The sequence below is a fragment of the Nipponia nippon genome, unplaced genomic scaffold (assembly GCF_047370975.1).
Source record: "Nipponia nippon isolate SJK-2023a ecotype South Korea unplaced genomic scaffold, ASM4737097v1 scaffold_6, whole genome shotgun sequence".
Classification (NCBI taxonomy): domain Eukaryota; kingdom Metazoa; phylum Chordata; class Aves; order Pelecaniformes; family Threskiornithidae; genus Nipponia; species Nipponia nippon.
The window spans coordinates 37,237,596-37,265,320 of NW_028262380.1; the positions used below are offsets into that span (position 1 = coordinate 37,237,596).

Below are 27,725 nucleotides of genomic sequence, written 5' to 3' on the forward strand. Positions count from 1 at the left end.
TCATTATACCAGAACTAAGTGAGTCCTTTTGTCTCACCAAATCCTAGACAAGTTTAATAAACACCTAGCCTCACATGGGTATTTCTTTAAAGGGACCAAGTACAAGAGTTAAAAAGTACTACTGAAAGTTCCTTGACATTCGATCTGTATGGCAGCATATATTTGACACATAACATATCTGGCAAGCATGGCAAGAAATATCTTCAAACAGTCAAAAGTCACAGATTGTGAACAGGAAGGAAAATGCTTGTCTGGAAAAATTAATGTATTCTCTGAGTCCAATTACTCTGCAATAGGCATTGTAAGGGAAAAGAGTGTCATTGTGGATTCTAGAAAGAGGACAGATTTTTTAGTACTGAAAAGTTTTCAGTTTTGTTTGCTGAATGAGGGGAAGTATTAGCTGCTGGTCATCTTTCATCAAGTTAAATGTTTTCTTTAGAAGTGCCACAGTCTGTAGTAGTACCTAAGTAATTACCTGCTTTCCAGTGGCGCATTACTGCCAAGGACCCAGCTGTCCTGCAGCTGGACTGACTCAGGTGTGGTTTGCAGCTCGGCGGGCAAAGCAGCCGGCGGGGCCGGACTCTGATTCCTCCTATTTGTCAGTGAGTTTCTGTTAAGTGAGGTGATGGATGGGTGATGCTGTGCTGAATGTTGCTTGTGAGAAGGTGGCAAAGGCTGCAGGGTCGACTGGCCTTGGTTATTTGGAGGTTGTTCTAAGAAGAAAGAAAATTAAAGTTCGTTATACACCATCTTAGCATTTGCTACAACCAAAGCAGAATGAGAAATTCAACATAATCCTATCATCTAATATATTTGCATATTATTCTATTAGCAGACATTCAGTGACATTCTCTAAGATCAAGTTTACCCTTGATACACCAAGTTCTAATTAATATACAACAGATGGTAAAATTGCTTTTGGTTTTAATTTGTTTCAGTTTTTTTTTTTAATCTGGTTTTATTAACACCTACAGAAAATAGCATCTGACAGATCCCCTAATGTGCCTTTAGATTTCAGCTTTTTTTAACAAACCAACCCTGAAATTAAATGGGTAATTTCAGTAGAACACAAAGGTTTTCGAAATGCATATAATCCCTATAATTATTTAATGGAGTTTTTTAAGCTTTATTTAACTGCAATAAATTATTACAAGCTAGTTACTAAACAGCAGTAGACTACTCTAGTTTAGTGCATTTCAAATAAGGCAGATCTGCACTATGATCTGCTAATAGATGCTAAGCATTCTTTAGCAGAAGGTCACTCTGTGAAGCAGATGTTGCTTCATGGATATTTAACAGACTGAATCACATCTGATTACAACGTCAGAAGACTCATATACTTAATGACCGTCACATCCATTAGAACACACACAGAACAGATTTTCCAGTTTCACACTATGCAATATAACTACAGTTTGGAGTAAGTCACAGGTGATCAGAGAGTCAAGCCATCAAAACAAAAGGAAATATTTTTTGACTTAACTGAAGCACATAACATCCATAAAGCTTAAAACCAAAACCTCAAAACAGCAAAACCCACAATCAAATAACTCCATCAACGTTGGGTTTTAACAATCTGTTCTGTAAAATCAGTAGTAAATAAGTCATAAATAGAAGACAAACCTTGCCATACAACACAATGAACACAAAATTAAAAAAAACCTCAAGACACTTCATTTATCTCGATTTAGCAAAGACTGATGACACTTAAAAATGTAACACTTAACACTATGTAATTCAAATTGCAGTCTATTTCCTAAACTAATGTAGTAGAACAGGCTTAATAATATAAATGCAAGTCTTAAGCAGAGCAGAACATACAGGGCCTGCACTTTGCTCACAGTGTAAATGCTTTCACGTAGTTTTTAAATTAGTTGTTTGATTTTCATAAGCAACTCCCTGTTTGGAACTGGTTATAACGGCAAATTGTTACAAACCCAATAATATTACCTTGGTACAGAGAACACAAGAAAAGTATTCCTGTTGAAACAGATGTTTCCAATAACTTACAGGTGACTACTATAAAAATAACTTAACAGTGAGTAATTTCTCATGTCCTGAACATAAGAAAATTTGAGAATGTTAAGGAATAGACGTGCTAAGCTTAAACAGAAAATCCATCCTTTGCAATCATTTCCTTTCCGAGAACCCCATTCTCCTTTCCAGTTATTCCTCAGCCCATAGGCCAGCTACTCAGGCCACTGTTTGGGATTTACGTTATTCCCCCAGAAATTTACTATGAACCTACAGAGCCCTTCTGCTGTATAACATATAAACATTACTGACACTGAAACTACAGAGTAACATATAAAATTAATAAAGAGTTGTGGGACAAGCTTGTAACCGTAAGGCACAGGCTAGAAGGGACCTAAAAGAGCATAGCAAGTGCAACTTCGCAAAGATCACACGTCCTTAAAGCCCACTGTCTCTCTCCATAGGATGCTGCCAGGTGACATTTTCTAGTGTCCCAGGGCGATTTCAATTGGCAGGGATTCTACAGATTCTCTCCAGAGAATCAGAAATGCCTGAAAAATCTGGAATGATTTATTCCTCATCTAATTGTGCAAGAGCTACAGGTAGAATTGAGCCTAACAAGATTAGATTTTCCATAAATCAATACACCTAAAAATCTATATTCCTCTAAATTTCCTCAGCCCTATATTGTCATTCTGAATGAAAGATCAGTGAGGACTGCTCTTTCGATCTTTTCTTCAACCTGCCAGATTTCCTGAATCCACAGTTCTTCAGATTGCCACGCAATTTCTAACAGAAACTTCAATCTTGCACCACTGATTTGTGAGGAAGATATAATCATCACAACAGTCATGTTTTGAGTGCTGTTGTGAAGTCAGAGCCAGATTCCTTTTTTTTACTCCTCTTTCAAGGAGTTAATAGCTAAAGAACAGCTTTCAGTATTACTGTGACTTTCACACAAAGCTATCAGTCTTACGTAGTAACTAAGCCTCTTGACATCCCTGTGACACTATGAAAATATTCTCATTGCACATACAGGGAAACTGAGGCGTATATGTGAAGTGATTCACACCGGTCTCCTGAGAAATCAGCATCACAGCCAGAAAAGTATTGGTTTTTTGCTCTTCATAATTAAGGAACTGATAAAGACACTGGGAGTTTCTTATAGACTATCAGGAAGAAGAAAGAGCATTCAAATCTGATAAACCACAATTCTGTTGAAATACTTCAGAACTATTGCAGAAAGCTACAGTTGCTTTGCTTTAAATCGGATTTTAAATGCTACCCTAATTGATTTAATCTCAATGAGAATTTCTGGTTTACAGTAAAAATAAGCAGGTATGGGTACAGGTGGGCTTATATCTAAAAATGATAAGTTTTAATTAAAACTTTCCTGTTTGGTCTAGACCTTAATGACTGTAGAGCAATCCCATTCATCTTAAAGAGAAGATTTCTGCAGCAAGAAGCAAATGTAAATTGGCCCAGCAGCCAGCCTGTGCATTCAAGTTGTCCAGGTGCAACAAAAAAAGCCCCACACTTTTGAGGTATTTGCTGCATAAGTCAGCATCAGATAATTATGCATGCGAACATATGTACAGAACTCAGAAAAGTCACAAGAAATCGGGTAGAAAGCTGTCTTACTACAGTTATATGAATTTTTCAAAACATATTTAAATTGTTATTTACCCTAGGGAACCACAGTGAAGCAAAGCAGCCATTTCAATTGTAGAGGTAAATTATATGCACTCTGTAGCCTTTCACAAAACCTTTTTCTCTTTTCTGTTTCAAAAAGTAATTTACATTTAATTAATTTTATCATTTAATTGTTACAGAATTTGAACAGCATATGAAAGAATACAGAAAAACGCGTATGTGAAAGTAAAAAGTAAGGAGAGAGAGACATTTACGATAACTACTGCCATTTGGGGGAAAGGGGTAAATTCAGAAGGAGAAAAGCAGACCAAGAATCCATGAAAAAAAGTAATTTGTTGCACATGTTGTGTGATAGCCTTTCTATAACAGACGGATCACTGAGACCTGTCAGCTAGCTACTCATCTAGGAAAAAGAGGTGATTTCCATTTGATAAGGATTAGGCTTTATAATAGTGTATAATTAACGTTAACTTTGAGTTTCCATGACAAACACAAAGGCGAAGACTTCCATTATGATATAAACATTTCAAATGTGAACATAATGTAATTCAATATCTATGTCTGCGCGAGTCTTAACTCTTTCTAGTCAGGTTGCTCCTTTTTTCCTCTCTCTTCAGGAGAATCTCTGCCATGGTAAAGCAAATATCCACAACATATACAAAAAATAAGCAGCTGGAGTAGACTGAATATTTTAGAAAACTGGTAACAAAAAAGATAACCTTTCATTTCCAGGTCGCTGGTCCCTGGACTGCTAGCCCCTGATTGCTAGCAGTCAAAAGTAATTTCTGAAAGAACTGGTTTGATTTCCTCAATAAAACGCATTGATGGACTTGAAATTTTACATAATTGACACACGGACATACCTCCAAGAGTACTGTAAGCAGAAGTGGGATTTACCTTCGAAATCCCTGCAAGTTGAAGAGAGTGGGTATTATGGCTTAAATATTCCTAGAGCTCCCAAAGGAGCTCTTTTTTCTAAGTCCCTGCTTACGGAGGGGTAAGATAGGCTACCTGCACCAGTATGGCCAGGGCTTCAGTGATTCTGCAGGCAAGTAAAACCACTCACTCCAGAAGTCTCTGGTCTGGGAACACCTTTCATGAGAAGCCGTATTTAACTAATGAAAACAAAAAGAAGGCTATGGGTTTAGAGAAACATTGCATTCTTAAGTGTTAATTCGTAATTAGGCAGATCAGTCTTTTGAATGAACCACTGCTCCAGTGTACTTTTTCTGCCACAGTGTGCAAGGCTCTAAGTTTCCTTACTGATCGTTTACTACAAGCTATAGTGGCAATCCAAGATAACTTGCTGGATCTGCTCATTTTGTGGTTAATCCCAAGTATTTGTTGAATCTTACCCATGTCGAAATTGGCTCTGCCCTGCCAACTGCTTTAAGGATCCAAACCACACACTCAACCCAAGGAATGAGGTGACACAGTGCCTACCACCACCACAGGAGAGCCCTTTCACTTTGATTTGTTGCCAGCCTGCACTATCCCTTTCTGCTTGCTCTACAATTCACGGACATACAGATGGAAAGAGAATTAACCTGCAGTCACTGCTGCTGACGTCCTCTTGAAGCACTCTGTGCTTCTGTGCTACCTACGTGGTGACAAGAATGTGGAGAAGTGACAAGGACACTTTGATCAAGACATGCATCTTGTGTGCGTGTGTATATACTATTATAATATAAAATGGGAAAAAGTCATACAAGTAGTTTGATCAAAGCAGGCCAATGTTTGTCTCCTCATAAGTACACTGCCTGTAGGGTCTGACAACCTGTCAAACGACCCAGGAGTGAGAAACTACTGGGGAATTTAACTAGAGGATATGCTCTGAAAAATTGCATTGCCTTGCTTACGCATCCTATGTTTGGAAGAAATGATGTCCTGGTTTCGGCTGGGATAGAGTTAAATTTCTTCACAGTAGCTGGTATAGTGTTGTGTTTTGGATTTAGGATGAGAATAATGTTGATAACACACTGACATTTTAGTTGTTGCTGAGCACTAAGTCAAGGGCTTTTCAGTTTCTCATCCCACCCCACCAGTGAGTAGGCTGAGGGTGCAGAAGAAGCTTGGAGGGGACACAGCTGGCACAGCTGACCCCAGCTGACCAAAGGGCTATTCCATACCGTTTGACATCATGCTCAGCATATAAAGCTGGGGGAAGAAGAAGGAAGGGGGGGACATTCGGAGTGATGGCGTTTGTCTTTTCAAGTAACCATTACGTGTGATGGAGCCCTGCTTTCCTAGAGATGGCTCAACACCTGCCTGCTGATGGGAAGTAGCGAATTAATTCCGTGTTTTGCTTTGCTTGCGTGTGCGGCTTTTGCTTTACCTATTAAACTGCCTTTATCTCAACCCACGAGTTTTCTCACTTTTACTCTTCTGATTCTCTCCCCCATTCCACTGTGAGGGGAGTGAGTGAGTGGCTGGGTGGTGCTTAGTTGCTGGCTGGGATTAAACAATGACAAATTAATAAAGAAAACCTGAATTTCATTATTCACATTACACATTTTTGTTTAAATCTCAACATTATTTTACTTTTTAAAGAGAAATAAAGGTTTCAGCTGTGAAAGGGAAGAAAGACTTATTTGATTGTGGAGAAACTCAAAATGGTCTTATGGTGCACACATGGTTAAGTGTCTAAGTTCTACCAGATGGCAAGAGGAGAGTAGTAGCAGGAGCTCCCTCGAGGGCAGCAGGATAGTCCCTAACACATAATATCAGTATTTTAAACCACTAAGTACATGTTGATAATTTCCCATATCCTATAATATAAGGAAGCTGTTCTTTACCAGTTAAATATGCGCTGGAAGACAAAGAAATGAGTCAAATGAACACAATGAGCACAAAAATTGCAATCGTTAGGAATTGAAGAAAAAATATTTTTACCAATGTCTTTCAGTTGTGTCTTTCAGATGTGCTATCTACACGAGTATTACTTCAGGTTAAAGGTACACCTGTAACTTTGTCTTTCCATTTCGCATCCATTTAGCAAAGTATTTCCCATCAACAGCTTCATACTGATAATATCTGTGCATGCTCAGCTACGTTTTATAATTCAGTTCTCCATAATGTTTTAGAAATCTTATTGCAGCAAACAGAAACCATCAGTTACTAACAATCTTTTCACAAAAACTTTCTAAAGTACATGAACTGAACTCTAAACTTACTTGAAAGGCAGAATTTTTTGTCCCTGGTATTTTTAGAATAAACAAGCTAAAAAGCCATATACCCTATATGATATGTGACCCTGTGAAGATAGACAAAATAACTTTCTATTTTATGGCATTTACTTTGAAAATCTGATTAAGATAGATGTCTCTAGTTTGTAATTCTTCAATGTCATGTTGTCATAGTTCCCATCAGCAAGATGCTTTAAAGGCTTTCGATTAATATTGCATGCCAGAACTGAAATTACATCCTTTGTCGTTTAGTTCTTAATGGTGCAAGTGATATCTATCAAGTAGTGTTTTATGAAGCATGTGTGATTTTTATTACAGGCTGTTTTCACAAATCTTCTTCAGGTTTCATAAAGACTGTTCATGGTTCACAACAAATATGCCCTGCATTTAAAATCATGCCAATTCTCAAATGCAAAATAAAACTTGGATTTTTCAGTGAGGTTTATCAATAGAACAAAAACTCTTCCTTAATTTAAATCTGTATACAATCACCTTAATTAGCAATGCAAAAATACTACTGTAAGCCCCTCAACTCTGCATGAGAACTATACAGTAAAAAACCCCAGACAACAACAACAAATGCAATCATGGATTATTTTCACAAGTAACAGGTTATGTTTGCCAAATGTTGTAAGTGCCTTAATTTTTAAAATGGAGGTGACACACAGATAAATCAGAAGACGCAACATTCCCCCGTAATCCAGCTACAACAGAGATTTTCATTTGCAGCACCCACCTTTGTAAAACAAGATGCATATAGTTAAAACTTCTACAATTTACTGGACACCAGATAGTTAGGGGCAGTCGAGAAGGAGTTTTGGGGTTGGTTATTTTTGGTCAACCTGCTCTTTAAACAAAAACGTACAAAGTCGATAAAACTTAAGTCTTAGAGGACGTATGAACAGAACCTATTTTTCAAATAGTTTTTTGTCCAAAGACATAAAGAGGTTTCTCTTGATACCTAACAGAGTAAGGCAAATACACTGCAGGAAGAAATACTGCCCATTGAGAAGTAAGCGGGCATTTCTTCCACAGATGGTGGTGAAAGAAAAATCGGAGGATTTACTTCTGAAAGGTTTATTAAATGTTGTTTCCACTCTCTGTTGTTCACTGTGGGAACTGAACCAGCTCACTTTTAAAACATTTTTTCCATTAGCTGGAATCGATTCTCAAAGCATTCCAACACATCTACCTCCAGCCTGCAACTGCTTCATTAACCCCTTCAATACATGTGTAACATACGGTCGATATTACAGCAGGCAAAATCTGTTTAATTTAAATACCATATAATGACACTTGCCTTCTTGCTCATGGTACCATGTAAGAGACCAGCTATCGGAGGGTAGTTACAAAAGCATAGGGGGTGAAAGAGCTCATGTTGGGAGAACAAATTCACCTGGATCAAGGAAAACTGATGATGATGCTGTCATCCACAAGGCAGACATTTTAAGTAACAAAGTAAACTGAAACTTTGCAGGTTTTCAACTGAGTTGAGGATGGCTTAATCACCTTATGAAAGCTGAAACAGAGATAAATATTTCAGCTTCAGTGAAAAAAGCTATTGTGGAACTAGTTCAGCAAACAGCCTTCCTAATAGTGGCCTCTTTATCCCCAGAGGGATTTGAAAAGAAAGATGAAAAAAGAAAAGTACAGAAACACTGTTAAAGTAAATTGAAATGTAACCTGCTGGGGTAACATACTTATGATCTTGCTTTACGAGAAAAAGAAATAAAAAAGGTAACATAAAACGCGTGATGGCAACTAGGCACACAAAATGAACTAGAAGCAACTTACTTACAATCCTGCTGTCATATTATGCAAACACCGTCTCCTTCCACCCCAGGCTAACCCACACAGTAGTTAGCAGGGACACTAATAGACATTATTTCTATTCTCTTTTTAGGACCTGAGGTCTGTGAAACCAAACAGAACCCCCCAGTGGTAAAACGTCATTGACTTATCTCCAACAATTTACCTGTAGATCAAACTGGGAAAAGATGCTATCACACAGTGAGATATGACAAAAGCTTCCTCATTTGAGATATAAAAACGACATTCAGCTTACATTATGCAGACACTAAAAATGTAATAACGCAACCTTTAGTGGTGTGCTCCTGGCCTGGCTTCCCTGGGGCTGGGGATTACGAAGCCCATAGGCTTCACTTAAAGTCACGCTTGTTTCTATTCAGGATAGACTCTTCTGCATCTTCATAAATCAGATCATCCTTCTTCCTTGTTTAGAGTCAGCAGTGAGGAAGTTATGCAATTATTGCTAGCTTCAGATAATATTCTTCACTGATAACTCATGGAAATCAGTGGAGAAATACATTTTGAGTTTACAAATTGAAGGCTAGCTTTTTAACCAGAGAATTCAGGTTTTCATTGAAAGAAAACAAAACATGAAACAAAAACGGAGAAGTCCGGCTGAAAGACTTCGTAGGGGGAGAAAAAATTCAGCTTTCCAAAATGCTGACAGGGGACTGGAATGAATCTGAATATTCTATGAGGACATAGCCAAAACCTGCCTGTAAAACAGAGGTAAAATGATGTGGAGTATCCCATTTCTTGCTTTGCTCATCCGGCACCTCATGTTTATACCAAATACAGACAACCATTTAATTTTGACTGCAAAAATTGTGGTTTATAAAAAAAAGAAGTACCATGCTTCAGCTATAAGCTGAGTAGGTTCTATAATCCCGATTCAGGCAAAATGACAGTGTGTTAAAATATATGTACTCATTTCATACCACATGTTTACTTGGAGTGCGGCATGGATTGCGAAGTTTGATGTAGGACTTCCTAATAGATTTCCTAGCATTTTCAAGTGTTCGATAATTTTGGTTCCTATCCAAAATCATTAATCCAAAGTGAACTACGACTATATGTTTTTCTTTGTCTTTTGATTTTATTTCTTAGCACTTCCAAGAAAAACAATTTGCCAAAGCTATTTACTTTAGAAGCACAATTACTACTGTACAGGTTAAGAAAACCCAAACTTTCAAAACCTTTAACCTGAAAAAATACACTCACAAGTCATGACTACATAATGCTTACAGCTGACACAACCAGTGCTGCAAAAAAGCTGCCTTTCTTCACAAAAAATAAAATAGCATGTAAAGGCTCTTTTACTACTTACTAAACCTGACTTTTACTGACATATGGCTGACATTCATGAAGAAGGAGCAAACCACTAGATTTCCTGAATTCCAAGAGCTGGGGGGAAAATTCTTCACTAATTAAGTCAACTGAATTTTTCTCATGTACTTGTTAAGGTTAATGGCGCCTCTTGAACATTGCGTAAACTTACAAATCCAAAAGTAGTTTGAAATGCCCCCAAATTAGTTCATTATGAGCGATGAAATTCTTGACCAATTTCTGCATGCTCAGCCTTGTCGGGGAACACAAGGCCACACTAATAAAACCTGTGAAAGATAAGCTAGGAATGGGAAAACACAATATAAAACTTCTAAGCACAAATAGGTGAGTTTGTTTCATCAGATTTGAAAGAACTCAGATAAGAGAGATTCATGTTTTGCTTTGGAGGAAATGAAAAAGGAACAGGGGCAGTGAGATGAAAAGAAAACCATGGGGGAAAAATGGTAGAATTGCACAGAAAAGAGGTTGAATGAATAATACACGGAGGAGATGCAAATGTGAACAGCTGAGAGAAAAATTCTAAGAAAAATGAGAAAGCATATACAGTTCTACTAGAAAATCATAACAACCAAATGTTTATGGAAAACACAGAAATGAGATGCTTACTCTACGGCCTTGACTTTTAAAAACAGAGTTTAATCCTGGCCTCTAGAGTTAAAGGTAAAAATTCTGCAGCTTGGGCCTTAGAGCAAGAGAGAAATAAAGCAGTGGGTCACCAAATGAATTTTTGTCTCCAGATCAATTAATTGATCTACCTGTTATCAAGTGTAAGGAATATGCAGATCATGAGAGAGAGCAAAAGAATAGGGAACCAAGCTTCCAAAATAGATTTTAAATACTTTTTTCTCCTAACTGTGTCAGGGATGAGAAACGCATAAGAGGGGGAGGCCTCCCCCAAGTGCAAACTGAGGAACTATTGTTCTCTAATGACTTCAAATAAGCTTTTTAGGCTTACATGTGAATTAGAATTTTGCTCTTCCTCCTTACATTAAAAAAAAAACCACCAAACCCTCTTGATTTTAGCACAGTATTAGTCTATTCTAATGACAATCAATTCTAGTTAGGTATCAATCAGAAGAACAATTCCATTGCAAAAGATTTCTTAAAAGATGTTCTGGGTTTCCAGTACAGCTGCTTCCCTTTTCAGAAGGAAGATGAGTCATTAACCCTCAAATCAAACATAAACTTCGAATTGCTAACAGTTGAAACAAAAACTACCTTTTAGTCTGACTGTCTCAGTTCATGTAACTTATCAACAAAACTCTCCCATATCTAGCATAGCACTGGAAGTCAATCTATGATAATTTCAGGTATCAGTGGACACAGAGAGTGATTTAATTAGACATTTGTATGTGTTCACTATTTATTCTGCAAATGCTGTGAAGGACAGCAGTATGCTGAGCAGCTTAAAGAGACTGTACTATAACTAATGATAATAAACAATTATGTCCAATAATAAGCAAAAAAGTTGGGGGGAAATTCCATAAATATTTTTTAAAATGTGTAAAACACAGGAAATTGTGAAGATCATTCTTACATTTAAATTCCATATATATTTTCATAAATGACTGTAGGCTTTGCCTTTTCCTGTACATATTTTCATTATGTCCTAGTTGTGTTGCTGCTCCAAAGCTGTTTCCAGTAGGTGAGCTTTCACATCAGTTTCTACCTAAACTTAACAGCTTCTCGCCTGAACCAAGCTCCTTAAAAAACCATGGCTGATTCATGTCGTAGTAAGCTCTTCCTTTTAATAACACTGCTGTAGTTCTAAGACAGACACTGACAGAACAGATAAAAGGTAGAGAAATCACAGCTCACAACTACACCCTTTGATTTAAGTAGCCAACTAGACAGTATACACATAAAGATCCAAAAAGAGCAGAGCTAAAATACATGTTTTTTAAGCAATGGCAAAAATACAGAAATAAGCACAAAGTAAATCACCACCATGGTGCAGTGAAAAGTGTTGAAAACTCCCATATACTGTTAGCAAATGCAAGTTGAATGCCACAATGCTCCTGCCTTCCAGGCCATTGTACCAGCAAAAGAGACGTTGCTGCTTCTTCTGGGGTAAGCAAAGGCTAAATAAAATGATTCATTACAATTCTATGCCCTTCTGGCAGAATTATAAATTCTGCATATTATTTAGTTCTTAAAAAAAGATTGCTCTGAAGCCTCCTAATAGTAATCTAGTTTCTACATAAACAGAATTTCAGTTTCAAATGATTTAATGTGCGGAAAGTGTGTAAACTCCTTTTAAACCTAAGAGCTGTCATTTCCCCAGTAACAAATTTGGAAAAGGGTTTCTTGGTATGCTGGGAGAGCACTTACAAAGACAGCTTACTCACCATGTAACACTGCTGATTTATAAAGCAAGCTGTGCCACAGTCAAGGGGGGCAAAACCTTACACAGACATAGAGCCAGAGGAGATCTGAATCACTGGAGTCCCCGGAAGCCTGCTGCCTTCTGCTCACGGGGAAACACCTCTTTATTTCTAGCACAATCACGCCCGCTCCGCCTGAACACGTTTCCCCGGTCCATCTTCTGGTTAAACTATCATATGGGAAAATGCCTTTCTTTTTGTCTTCTGCTGTAACCCCAACGCTGGTGACAAGCAACCCGTGTGTGGGGGTGGTACGTGATTGCGAGGGAAACAGATGGTCTCAGGCAGAGAAGTCTGATATTTAACACGCCTTTGTAACTACTACAAGGGTCTAAAAACAAACATTTCAGGAGGGAGAATTGTCTCGCGGTAAGACCGCAGCAGAGTAAGTCAGGAAATCATTTTTTTTTTTTATTCCTGGCACAGCCAGTGGCTTACGGTGTGATCACAAGCAAACGAGAACCTTTGTATGTCCAGCGGTCTCACTGCCGAAGCTGGTTAATGATATCTGCCAAGGTGCAGGGGGCTTCAGCAATCAATTATGTGCCCAACAGCTCTGTGCTGCACTTGAAAGATGTTCTATGGGAGAAACTTGAACAGATACGGCAGAGGTGAGTAAAGGTCCTCTGCCCTCAGACTGCATTTACGATGAAGAGCGCACAGACGAATGTGTTTGCGGAGAGGAGCAGGAAGGGTACGCTTTGTGTTCTGCTGAGGGCTGACCCCACACTGCTGCCAAAGTGGGGAATGGGAGGGGATATTCAGAATATCAGATTTTTTCTGATATGGGTCAAGTTTCCATCACTTTTCCACAGAGAGAGCCTGTGGGTGGGGAAGTGCATGCAACCCATCCCACCTGCTCCCTGCAGAACTCCCTGCAGCCCAATTTCCCTAGCTCCATGCAGGTGTAAGCGTGAAAATTTCATGCGTGCACCCTTCCCCAAGGTGTGAGGTTTCACAGGTTACATGTGGCATTACAGGAGAACATTCCGTCTTCCATAAAGATAGACCAACGTCACAAATACGGTAACATTTTCAGCAAAAGCTACTGGGCTGCTTTATAGCCTCAGGTGAATTAAGTCTATTAGAGAGATTCACACTTTGGAAATACACAACTAAAGAAAATAAATACAAACAAACAGTGAAGACTTTGAGGTACATTAGCTGCAAAAATTACCTCAGAAGCGAATGCTTTTAGAAGCTGCAAACACGGATATTTAGTAGCATTTCTGAAAGCTGAAAGTCCAAATAGCTGTCAGCAACTCTACCAGCAAGTGTAAGTTATTTACAACAGCAAGCAAACAGATTATCAAGATAACAGAAGCACTGATTAATTGTGTAGCCTAAACTGGGAACAAAAACAGGGTAAAACCCTGTATGTGTGAATACTTATTTTTAAATAGGTATGTTTTGGTTCCAAATTTTCCTCTTTTAGTTGTTACTATTTAATAATAATCATCGAATCAAATTGCTCTTTTAATTTTTTAGAACCTTTAAAAGTAAAAACCTGACTAGTAGATAGCCTCAAAAAGACTTTCCAAATGTCTAAATACCAATGAGATACTTAACAGAGGCTAAGAGCTATTTTAGAGTTTGCTGCAACAGTTACAAAATAAGATGCCTGCATCGCAATATTCTTCCATAACAGCACAAACTTCCAGCCTAGACTCCAAAATATTTTATAGATCTCAGTAAAGTTTGGGTGGAGACCTTCTAATTAATTTTGGTAAGTATGGACTTCTTCATGGCATGTTACATGTATTATACGCTCTTCTTTAAAGACAATTGGAAAATCTGAAGAATTTTCACATTCAGCGATTTCTATTCAGAAACTTTTCCAATTGTACAGGACTTCTCAAAAAGGCAAGGAATAATTTATCTTCAAAATATCTAACCAGGTACCAGCCAGACCTCAATATGCTGGAAGTCTAGACACAAGAAGAAACTTAAGCCCTCATCCCATGAAGGCCTACAGATATACTTGTTCTGGAACTCAGATGGCTGTGGTTGCTGGCATGCAAAAAGTCTACCCTTGGCAAACAGACAACTACATGGATGAGCATGTTGTGGTTTTGACTAGCTCTGACAATAACCAGGGCATCAGTCAGACTGGTAGGAACGTGTATAAAAGGAAGGCACTTGCAATGCCCCTGGGTCCCATGCTTCATTCAAGCTCAGAGACCTGACATAAATCTTCTTCATTGTTTCTTTCCAGTAGGACCCTTGTAGCTACTTTAAGTAAATGCCAGTTGATTATTGTTTATCATGTCTCCAAAACATGAAGTTGCAGAAAAAACATCCCATCTGCCAGAGGCATGATTCCTGCTTTAAGACTGTTTATATTCAATCCTCACCCAAATGTAGGCCATGGGGACACTACTGAATATTCCTCATGCTATGAGAATACAGATGAAAATCGTTTGCTTGGGCCATCAAAATATGTGACTCATATACAGAAGTAAGAGATGATGGTAGCTCTTCTCTAGCAAATCCCAAGAAAGAAATTTGATGACTGATGTGCTGCTGCTTACGCCACTGTGGTTTTCTGTAACAGTTACATGCACAGCTAATCTCATCTCAGTTTTCATAGTCCCAGCTCGTCAACTCATCAGGTTTGTGTACAATGGGATGTGTGACCTCCCCCTAAATGATAAACTCTCCAGATATTCTAAGTTGCATTTGTACTGGGTACAGATCTTTGCTGAACACAGGCAAAGATGCTAGATTTACTCCCCTAGAGTCAGTGCTCGGGTGTTTAATGGCCAAGTCTTTCACTACCACCAGTAGTTTCAATAAGCTTTTTAATAGTTTCTTCTTCCTGATAAAACCAGAACAATTCTGGTTACTGGTATACATGCCATAAAGGCCAACCCCAGTTGCTGTGTGTCTCTTCTAGATCAGAAACAACTTTCACTGAACAGAGAGATGCATCTTGAGTCTTCTTTTGATTTGTGCACACAGAACAAAAGGGAATGGCAGACTAGTTTCTATGCAGATGGGTTTTTCCCCACTTAGAGAAAGTATCCCCAGTGTCTATCAATTAGTTGCTTAAGGCCATTTCATTAAGGACTGAGCTTAACCATATCCGCCATTCTTCTACTGTATTTACTTATCTTTTTTGGCGGTGACAGGAAAACACACACACACACAAATCATTACTGAGCAAATTAAAACTTACTTGAAATGCAAACCTCAAGAAAGTATATTCAAGCAAGCTACTAGGTTCAGTCTCACTGCTATGACAGTAAGAAGGTCCCTCTTGACCCACGATTTCTTTTGCCCTTAGGAACATGTTGAGGAGCATGCGGCTCTAGGAGAAGCATCTACTCTTACAGAATAAAAGAATAATTCATGTTGTCTTTGGTATTTGCAGCACTGTTACAGCTCTTGGAACGTGAATACTTTGCACTATAGGTATTTGTGCATATGCATACAAAATTACTGTTAATAAAAATATAAATGTGTCAGACGAAGGCCATTTTAATACTACTTTATTAATATCTAATATACTTGTGACGTGTCCTTGCTATTTACTAGAACTCAAGTGAGAAGTTACTGTGTCTAGTGTTGCCTGTGATAATTTACATCTCCCTAGGGATAAGGGTGCTAAGTTTTCTTCAAACCACTTACTCTTGGCACCAAAACTGAGCGAATACAGCTATGTCTCACACTTTGTCTTTTAAGGATGTGGCATGTTTATTACTTGCAAGATGAAAAAGACTCCTGCAATGATGATTTAAAATCACTAGGTTCAGACAAAAAACAAAGTACTGGCTATAAATGACAAACTTAAATTTGTATATAGCTCCTGTCTCCATGGCATGTAAGCACAAAAGTCCCAGGAAGGAAAGTATTCTTTTTGCTCTTCCTCTTAGCAGGACAGAGGTACTATGGAAATTTCAATCAATAGTTTGGAAAAGTTTCCACAAACATTTTGCTTCTGTACTAACAACTACTGGGTATTGACCTAGAAGTTATTATTTAAATTCAATTGCAGACACAAGGTGCAACGATAAGCTGTAACCTTCAGAACTACAAGAGTAGCTAATAAAGCTTGTTTTAGACTTGCAACTTGTAAAATCATAGACTTAAGTCCTGCATTGCACATGCCTAACACGTAATTGCAGAATTCACAGCAGCTTGGAAAAAAACCTCAAAACACTAAGAACAAACCCCAAACTTCAATAACCAACTATGTGCATAAGCGTAATTAGGAAATTGGTCTTCAGCTGCAAAACGAAAATGTAACACTGAATGCGTAAAGCTGCCCAGTAAAATATATTCATTGCATCAAATGAAGGATATGATAATTACAAGTACTTTCCATAAATCTGGAAAGTAATGTAATAGAAAATAAACAGCCAATAAAATACGAATAATTTGGAAAAAAATAATTCAAGCTATTACTTCTGAAATACAAAATTATATTGGTCTCATTAATCAGTTCAGAGTGTTGTATTAATGAATGGAAATTACTTCCTTGTAAGGTGTTTCTTTTACAAGGTAGTTTCTTTTAGAGAGTCAATGTGTCTTCTTTCTACATATTGAGTAAGAAAACAACAAAAGAAAATATCTGTAATTAAAAAATTTAAAAGGGTATACAGATTTGAAGGATTAAATGTGAAACCCTCTCTGCTTTTTCTTTCTCTTTTTTCATTTTTTTATGTGAATGACTGTAAATCTTAATATACCCTGGGTAATTCTCATTGTTCTGTTACACAGTATCTTATTGCACCATACACGTAATAATGACATACTGAACATATGGCTGAGAAATATGATTGAGAAATTCCTAGAGTGATAAACTGATAATATAATCACAAGCAAAATTCTTATGAGTTTCTAAAATATGACAGGAGATTAAAACAAATTATAAGTTATTTTCCTTGTGCGTTAAGAAAAGCAACTTGAATATTACCCTCCCCCCCCCCTTTTTTTTTTTTTTGAGAAATAATAGGCTCTAGGCAATGAAATCCCTTAAAAATGCAAACATCTGGGGAAGGAAAAAAAAAAAAAGCACAATGGCAAATGTGTAGAGATAACCACTCAGACATGTCAAAGATGTTTCTACTAGCATACCATAGAATAAAAAAACAATGAAGAAAGAATGGTGGAAGGATGTTTAAAAAAAAAATGGAGAAAAAAGACTGACAAGGGAAGGATGAAGGCACCCAAGAAGAATTTCTGCCCTAGGACATAAAAGCAGCAGCTATCCTGTTTATGCAATTTGGTTCAAAGAGCAGTTCTGGGTTTTTTCTGACCATGTTTCAGGGTGCCTCAGAACTGTACTGCCCATATTTTCTTTCCTTTGAAGTAGACTGGTCCCAACCACACTACTAGAGCATTGGAAGAGATCCCGGGATTGGTTATCTATGCCACAGACATTCATCTGCTCTGCATTACGATGCCAGCTAATTCCCCCTGACCACTCAAGCTCTCTGGAAACCACGAGCACAACCAGAGGGCTGCTTTGCAGAGCTGCCATACTGGTGCTTGGCGGGTATGCGGCGGAGGGCACTGTGCACCCCGGAGCAGATGAGAAGGCACGTCAGGCCCACTCAGACACTGCTGGATGACTACTTAGGCTGCTGGGAGCACAACTATTGAATTAGTTGCTGGGCAACATTAACTACTGAGCCTTCTCTGAGGAGATACATAGCTCCTCCACTCCAGAAGGACTCTCAGGTGTGATCTCACTTACATGCAACGTGGGAGTCACCAAGGCAGCAGTGTGCATCTATACACGGTAATTTTTTTAAAAGCTTCCATGCACTAGCTAAAACGCTGACTGTTTTTCCTAGCACATCTAAACTCTTTTTATCCAGTGTCCATCAATTAATCATTCATCTCACATGTACGCACAAATGTGTCACCGCCATTGCAATCATATCCTGATGCCACTCTAATATTATGATCCTTCCACTTATGCAAAAAGCAGTCTTTTACATACAGTGATGTTGTTGAAGTCCTACTTGCTGACTGCCTGTCACCTCTTGAACAAAAATACTTTATCTAATGGGACTACCTGAGCGCAAAACACTACACAGAACACAATTCCTAAAACTGCTTTCAATAACTCTTTTATGTCATTAATCTCTTCAGAGAAATCTGCAATTCCAAACGTGACTTTTGTCTGTTGAAAATCTGACTTTTAAAATATCATCTAATAACATTGAAAAGATTTGGGGGCGGGGGAAGTAAGATCTTTATTTCTAAAACATATTCATTTCTATACTAATTGTTAGCTTCAGCTTCTTAAAATCTAGCCGTTTGCACAATACTGTGCATTATGAGCAGGAATACAAAATTCTATAGAGTGGTAATAAAAGAGATGGAGAAAATGCTTGCGGAAAAGCATAAATCCAGATGTTAACTTTTGCACAGTGAGTGTAAAGAGCCACTTGATAAAAAACTCACACATTAAAGACTGTGGCATTTCAGGTTAAGTGGGAGCATCTCATTGAGAAGTCTGAAATCAGATACTCTCTATAGCAAAAGTAGTCACGTTTCTGGAAATTAGCGCCATTACGGGTACCAACATCTCCTTCATTTCTGCTTTTAATCCTCTTGTAAGGATATTAAGGCATCCAGGAATATCTCAGTTCCCTGGGGCAGGACAAGTAGCCCAGCACCCAAAAGGTTAAGATCATCCTGCATTGTTAAAATCACATGAGACTGATATTTTTCTGTATCTTTATTTCCCATTGTCCTCTCTGCAACTGCAAATTCCCCCAATAACCACAACAGCCATCAAGAGAAAAGTCTGCTGTGTTTTTTTGATCAATTTTCATCCCTTCTAACAGCTTTCCTGCCACAAGAGCATAAGAGGGATCAGACGCAGGCAGGATGTTAGTTTTCATCCCCAATTATACAGGAACTAGACTTCTTATAAGCGTTCATGTTTGTGTTTTTGCTGACCCTTCTACAGATGGCTGGAATATTCTCAGAACAGAAGAGTTAAAGAAAATTCTGGATAACAAGGGCTGTAATATGGATTAGAAGCGTAATTTTTATTTTTTGTTTCGAAAAACATACATGGTGCATAGCATTAAATTCCTTTAATCTGAAGATACTAATATTAAAAAAGAAATACGACATGGTTATTTTAATTATGTAAAACTGCAATTGGCATTTATTGCATAGGGCTTCAGAGGGATAGGAGCATGGGATGGAAAGCTGATTTTTTCATTAAATAGCTGCCCCAAGGCAGATACATTCTCAACAAAGCACCTTTTCAGGAGATATACCTGTCCCATGGAGAGAACAACAAAGAGAATGAGGAAGGGGAGGTAGGAAGCCTGAACAAGGCGAGAATGATATGAAAAGAGTCCATTAGAAAAGAAATAAAAGGATAAAAGAGAAAGTAGGAAGTGGGATGGAGTGGCATGGTATGGTCTAATAAAGGTTAAATGACTTAATCAATAAGAAAAAGAAGCCTTCAAAGGAGAAAGAGCAAAAAGAGGGAAAAGAGGAAATTAAAAGAGCACACTTAAAGGATGAGAAGGATTAAAACCAAGATGGCACAAGACAAAAAAAAAACCAAAACTCTCCAAAGAATGGGAAGGAAAAGGCAAAAAAAATCACATTCATGCATACAGATCAGTTCAGGGAGCAAAAGGCTTGTGCCCGTTTGCGTCTGTTATATTGTACATTTGACTACATGGCATTCCTCATACTTCAGGCTGCTTAAGAGGCATTAAAAAGATGAGTCATCAGGCAAGGAGGTAAGGGCAGATGAATACAGGACGATCTCTACTTTCTCATCTTCACTTACCTCTTCCCTGCTTTGCCTCAAGGTGGCTACCAGCAGTTAGGCTCAGCAAGAGTCCAGAAAGAACATCTCCCTGCCTATTTTTCCAAGATGAGGGGTGGTATCAGAAAAATCTGTCCCCTAATCAGTTGTATATGCTCCTAGTGGAGTAGGGGATTCATGCTTGCCTCTCCATAAGAGATCTGAACATTTGACAACACCAGAAATTGAAACGGGGTGGCGGATGAACAGTCTCCATTATTCATTCATCTACTTTTCCATATGGGGGAACTGTGCTTATGATGCCTGCTGACACTCCACAGCAGTAACGTAGCAATGGAAACCATCATTCATACTATGGTAAACAATGACTACACCAAGCAAAAGGGATCTAACTTAGTAGTGCCTTCTGTGGATTCAAAATTAGAGGCTTCAATGCATCACCACTTGGCTTCGCTCATATCTCATAGTCACTGCTAACAGACAGATGCCGCAAGGGCCAACTTCTTCCCCTCCAGAGACTCAGATAGTGTAGTGGAAACAGCACACCGTTTTAGGATTATTAACCTACAAAGCAGCAGCAGAACTTTGCTCTTGGAGGTAGAAATCATACATTAACTACAACTTAATTCTGCCAGGATTTAAGCCTTTATTTGCACTTGTGTAAAGGGAGAGTCACTAACAATCATCAAGATGAAAAGTTAGTGCATTGATTATAGACTATTTAGTATTCACATTTTATTATTTCTGGATCACTGTCAGAGAAAAATTCTATACTACTAACTATACAAAATAAAGCTAAAATCTTTTAATCATTCTCTTGATTTTCTTTCTGCCTTCAAATTTCTTGAACTTTTAGTGGAAGCAGCATCTTATCCACCACTCCAAAATACATACATAAATGCCTGCTAATATAAAATTCCAGGTGCAAAATTCATAGTCACTGTCTGCTCCTTTAAGATATGATAGAACAGATCAAATCTGGGGCAGAACACCATACAAGAACATCAACGTTGCCAAAGCATGCATGAAGGATATGGAAGCTTCCCCAGCTTCTGCAGCACGGAACGAATACTACAGGGTACTGACTGCTAGAGCTGTGTGGTTAAAATGCTTAAGTTCGAGAGTTTTATTCTTTACTAGCTTGCATTTTAACTCTCTTAAGGAATTTTCCACACACAAAGGGGAAAAAAAGAGTCTGGTCTGTTGTGGCCACAATCGTAAAAAACTATCGTATTGTAATAAAGCAAAGCTGCATGCAAAGTTCAAGATTGACTCAAAAGAACTTCCAGATAAATTTATTTAACAGAAATTTTGATCTATCTGAGTACTACTAATGATAAAGCAACTGGATAAACCTGAGCAGGCTGTACTGTTTTACTCAGCTAGTATTCTGCTGGTCTTTCTCTACAAGGCCAGACATTTTAATGTCTAGCTAACCGTACAAGTAACTGTAATAGGGGAGGGAAGAATGTCCCTTTCAGGCTCAAACCAATGCAAGCACACTGGCTGATTCCTCCGCCCTGTCCAGGAATGGCCCTCAGGGCCTCCTCTCCCAGAAGGCTTGCAAAGCAGTTTATTCTAGAGGTCTTTTTGGAAGCTAGAAAGGAGTTTTAAAAATATCTAACCCATCCTCCCTCTCTGCCTTTGGGTTTACTGGCTTAGGCACACAGTAGCCAGAATTCACTACAATTAGGGGAGACAACGACGACTTTTAAACAGGAGACTGGTTTAAAATAAGAAATAATCTAACTTGAGTGAGGAAGACATCCATACGTGATGCTGCAGAGCATTCTGATGCCAATTATTTTGAGTTATTCGCACAAAACTGTAAACAAACAGAAAAATATTCCATATTACAAGCCACTGATTAAAGGCCTTCAGGAAATAGATCATGAAGGGCATCTGAAGAAAAATACTGCAGTGAATTTTGAGAACTATATATTACAGGGCGTAAGTAACAACTTTATATTGTATCTCTTGAAAAATGCATCATAAAGACTTGAGAAAGAAATATTATCTTTGAATTATCCAGGTAAATATGCCAAAAATGATGCATACGTGGAGACACATAAGATCTAAAGGACTTGGAAATGGAAGCTTACGAAGGACCAATTATTGTTTCTATCGGTGGATACTTTTTACCTGAGCATTACTTTATATTCTGATGTGAAGAAGATTAAAATGGTGAAGTGCTTCTTTCTAATTTTTCAGCACCAGTAAACATTACTTTTAAGTTAATGAAAAACAGATCTTTGGACATTTATCATATGCTCATAATCACAAGCAACTTCTTTACTAACGTACCGCTGCTTTACGAAACTGTATCTTTCAGCTTTTCCATTTTTATCACCCCCACCTAGAGTGCCTGCTGGCAAATCAGCAGCATGTCGGAAACGGGTGAAGAACATGAAGATATGCAAGTGTGAATTTCATAGAGTCTGTTGCTCCCACTATGCTATATACTTTTGGCCAGTAAAACAATGTAAGTACTTAGCTCCAGAACCCCATGTTGCGCATCTCATCGCAGCAGTAATTACAGCAAGAGTCCAGCTGTAAAAACCTTATGGAGTTGCTGTGCAGATTCAAAGAATCAAAAGCGCAATTCATTAGAAGTGCTTCACTTGCCTTCTGAAGCATTTTCGATGCTGGTGTACACAGAGAGAAGCGTGCAAGGTCACCCCTATCCTTGCCTTTTTACTGCTCAACAGAGGACCGAGCTACTAGAAAGTAACCCAGCGACTCAAGAAATACCACAAACTGTTCCTGAACGCACTGTAGGACACCACTGAGGAGAAAGAAAGGAGCATATGACAAAAAAACCTTGTGGTCTTTGGATTTAAGAATGACCAGAACAACAAGTTCCCTTACACCAACTACTAGCAACAAAATCAAGGAAAAGCTTTACCCTTCTTTGAAGCTTTCTGAATGAACTAAAAGATTTAAACAGCAGCAGCTGATATTTTGTACTCAGTGACAGCCAAGTCAGCCTTCTGTATATTCAGCTATCATAACATACGTTTTTGTACAAATAAATTCCGTTATATGTTGTTTGAACAGGTACTGCAGTGTTAAATTAAAGCTTTAAGAAATGCACATAAAATAATACTTAAGAGAATATTTCATGTGGAGTCTCCAGGTTATCGCAATGATGGGATAAGTTTACTGCTGATTGCTGCACAACAGAGTACGTATCAATGCGAAGATGAGGGGGACTGATGGCAGAATTTACAGTAACTGACTTCCTTTCTATTTGCAAGGACCCTGCACTTACAGTATTTCCAAATTGAGGGTTTTCTTTTTTTTTTATGACAACAAAGTATCCTGTTACATACACAGAGCTGTTCTTTTACACTGTAACTAGCTGCTAACTGTTGTGGGATTTATCTTCAAGAGAAGAATAGCAATAGAGGCAAATTAATTCAGTTTTCTGTAACCGTAGCAGGGATACTAGTGTAAACATACATAATTCCCATGGAGAGAATATTTTTAGTCCTTTGTAATAAATGATCAGCATCTTAGCAGACAGAAACATCCTTAGATTTTTTTTTTTTCCTCCTGGCTCAGGGAACGTCTCTCATACCTATGAATTCTAACGATTAAAATAATTCTACCAATTACTTTGCTACATTCCAGTATGCATAGTCAAGTATGTAATGCAATAAACTATGCCTGAATGGTCTGTTTACCCCACAGCAAGTTACAAGGAAAACTCTTTCCCCTTAAAGGACTTGTCTCTTTGGAGCCCAGGCTGGCAAAAAGCCAAGGGAAGCTGGTGCTTAAGCAACCAAGACTGAGCAGTGCCTGTGTGCATTGCAATCTCAGCCAACCGCAGTAAATGTTATTGGAGTTTTTGTGCTGTAAAATTGCTGCTTTCATGCCCACTGCATCTGACAATAGGAATCCTTGGCCTTGCATGAGAGAGGAAGGCTGATGTGCCTTCTAGTCAGATCTCTGCATCCTTAAAAAGTAGGGTTGCTACTCCTGTGTACTCCTAATGGGTTAGTGACAAAAGAAATTCATGTCAATGCTACGTCCAGATACAGAAAGTTACTAAATGGAGAAGCCTTTTGTGTATGAAGTATAAGAGCACAGGAACCATGCTTTCAGTATAGTCCCTAAGTTTTTAAAATCCTTGAGAATATTTAAGAAGATAAGGGATGTTAAATTAAAGGTGACAAATGTTTAGCCTTTTACTTTTCAAAGCAACTTTGAGATAAGCTCTGTTTTCACAATGATCCAATGTACATCTGTTTATTTTTTCCTTAGTGACTGAAGCACAAAATCCTCAGTGTTTCTCCTATGAAAGACTGTGACAAGCATCTGCCAGCAGAATTTGTGAGAGTCCTGTTTACTTCCAGAGAGCAGCATGTTTAAAGCACTAAAACGTTATCCTCCAACTTACGGCTAGCCAGAACAGAGTTCAAGTGGAAGCCAAAAGCCAATGAGGAGACAAATCAGATTTTTTATTTTTGTAAAATGCTCTACTTTTTTTCTACAGTGACTTTTTCAACACTATAGAATAAAACGTGTTTGCAGTTGCATTACAACGACTGGACTCCTGTATTAACCCCCCCTGACAACTTCCATTTAATCCAACAGCAACCTGGCTTTCCTCAGAAGCGCAGAATCAGGCCCTAGCAATCAGCATTCAGCAGAACTACGGAATAAATTAGGTATTTTATGTATTTGAACAGCTCTTTTTCTTCAACAGTAACTAAAGACTCAGTCCCAGCTGAAGGAAGAAACTGTTCCACAATCAACAGGACAGGATAGTGCATGTTATCTTTACTAAATTTATACATTTTTGTACCAAGCTGGTAGACTTTTGATGCTCTCCAAAGCACCATCTCCTTACAATGAGCACGACTACATAACTAATTTTAATTCAGCTAAAACAAACAAAAAATGAAATGACTGACAAGCTTTCACAGTTGGGAAAAAAACATGACTTTTTGAGAGCAGCCCAAAGACTAAGCAACCAGAAGTTAAAAAATATAAAAAAAAAAAAATCAAGATTTTATCAAAACCTCACAACCTCCAACTCATTCTATGTTTCTGGAAGAACTTTTGTGTTCTCAAAGCTATCAAGGCTCCCTGAGTATTAGAGCTGATAAGAAGGGCTTGTAAAACCGTAAGTTCAGGCTGTTGCCACTGAGTGATGAACAAATGGGAGCATGTGTAAGATCTTCAGTGCTTTTTTCCTAAATAAGGCTTTTTAAAAAAGATTTTGTATTGTGGTACAGAGTTAAAAATATTAGACCTTTCCCTGAAATAAAATAATGAAAAATCATAAATAACAGAGTTTAATGTGATGGCGTGAGAGACCTGTGTCTGATCCTGACCTCACACAAGTTATCTGCTGTGTGTTTGCACACCGTTTGTACCTCTGGAAGTCAGCCTAAGCGGTAGCTGGGTAAACTCCTCAGCTGTGTAATTTATAATGAAAATAAACTCTCTATGTGACTGTTTCCTTCTCCTTTTACCTTCTGTATTATAAATTAACTTCTACCATAAATTTGTTAGAGCCTACTTTTCCCCACAAGAGCAGTACATCCTCATTCCTGATCGTGACTTCAGGGTTCTTCTGTTAACAAACTGCGACAGAATTTAAATTCAAGCTCCTTATCTTGCAATTAAGAATGTCTGTTCTGTAATCAAGCTAGTCAAAGGAAATGATGTGTGTGCAAGCACTGGCAAGCAGGGAAGGGATGCATTTTTGACTCTCATGTTCATCTATACTGCCAGGTACATGTTCGTTCAGTTTAAGCGATCTGACATTTGGATGCAGCTTTCTTCCTTCGATAAAACTATATTCTGCTTTTATATTTCACTATCTTTCAGAATCAATTTGTCTTCACAGATTTTCTTAACTTGCATGATTTTTTGTAATATGATTTTTGATGGGGAAGGGAGGAGGGGAGGAAATGTCTCTACATCAGATCATATCCGCAGTACGATCCACAGTTGGCAGGTTGTCCCATCTGGCACGCGTTCGAGTATAAGACAGATAATTTGTCACTCTGAATCCTTTGATTTGTGAAGAGGCCGAAATCATCTTTGGAAAGATATTTTGCAGCTAATGATACAGGAGGTGTGGGGGAGACTGTTCTTTGAAGGCTACAAAGGCCACAATCTGAGGAGAAATAATTGGTCTTGGCTCTTCTATTAAGTTAGAGATCGAAAACTACAAAAATCTTTAAGAGAAAAACATGACTTAAAACAATCAGATATGAGAACTAATTGCCCACCACTTTGCAAAATTTGATTTTGGAGGGGTGAGGGTGAGACTGGGGAACTGTAATTTGCTCTTGGCAAACAGACTGAATGCTTAATTAAACTGAACAAATGTACATTTTTGTACATTAAGGGAACAATGTTGACAGAAGTTTGGCTTAAAAACCAAAGAAAGAGGATAAAAAGACAGATTCATGAAATTGAAATCAAATATCAAAAAGGGATCAAAAATAAACTGGCTAGCATTCAAGACACAATTTTTAAGTTTCTAAAGCACCTATATCTGCCCCAAGTACATGGAACAGATAAATTTCTCTATCAGTACCTAAAGGATATTGGCCTTCCTCTATTGTCTGATTTTTGACTGTAGGAGATTAAGTGCTTTTGTAGCTACTGAGGAAGCCTGCAAGCACTGCTACACAGTGGTTGAAATATAACAATCTTCGGCCTCAGAAAAAAGTCAGCATGTATTTTTATAGCAAGAACTTACTCCGTATTTACAGACAGCTTGTCAAATACCTCTATTCAGCATCATGGGCATTTTGCATTTATGGGTATCAAACAGTTTTGCTTATGAAACATTTCCATGACTATGCACATGCCCAGAAGACACTGGCAGTTTTCACTGAGAACAGAAAACCTTATTTTGTAATTTTGCAGGATATAAAATCATCCAGCAAGTGGGAAAGGAAAGTGTCTTACAAATGATTTATTGTGGAAGGTGTGAATAATTTCAGAGTGAAGTCTGGGCTACAGGACAAATTGTAGTTTTCTGTTACATTTAAACAGACAACATGCACGCTGCTGCTGAAACACACTTGCCATAGGTTAGTATGATAATCTGTTATAAACTACAAACTCATGTATACCTGATTTGAAATGCACACAGGTATGTATTACTAGAAAACCTCTAGGATGTTACCTCAGTCCACCTTCTCCTAAGCAAACGTAGGTTTTTCAGCAGTATAACTGACGTTTTTATTTATTTTAATTTCATGTCACAAAGTGACAGAGGTTCTTTCACTTCCCTTGGGATAGACTTAGATATCTTAATACAGTTTCCTGTTAGATAGTTTTTCCTGATAATGTGCCTAATCTTTCCTTTCCTTATTTTCATCCTATTGCTTTTAGTTGTATCTCTACAACATACTCGATTCCGTCTTGGGTTATTGGTTTCCCTTTGTCAGCACTTAATTAGTGCTTAGGCTATGTACTGAGTCCAAGTTTTATTCTCTCACCTATTCCCATATATTAATACCTCCAACCTCCTAGTTGTTTTTATCCAAATATATCTGAACAGTAGAATAAATAACAGTAATTCTAGAAGTAATAAGAGAATTTGACAGGAACCTTGAAAAAGCGAGAGGCCCAAATTCAAAATTTATA

At 38.0% G+C, this 27,725-nt stretch overlaps 1 protein-coding gene across 20 annotated transcripts in view; it reads right to left on the minus strand.

Moving 5' to 3' along the window:
* Positions 1-27,725, minus strand: part of TENM3 (teneurin transmembrane protein 3) — a 623,972-nt gene that overhangs the window by 136,381 nt on the left and 459,866 nt on the right. For 19 of the 20 annotated variants that reach the window (XM_087735943.1, XM_087735954.1, XM_087735953.1 and 16 more), the window contains one exon: positions 476-713. The exons of the other annotated variant lie outside the window; for it this stretch is intronic. In XM_087735943.1, coding sequence (XP_087592069.1) covers positions 476-713 — 238 coding nt within the window. The remainder of the gene's footprint in view (positions 1-475; positions 714-27,725) is intronic. 20 annotated transcript variants of the gene reach the window in all.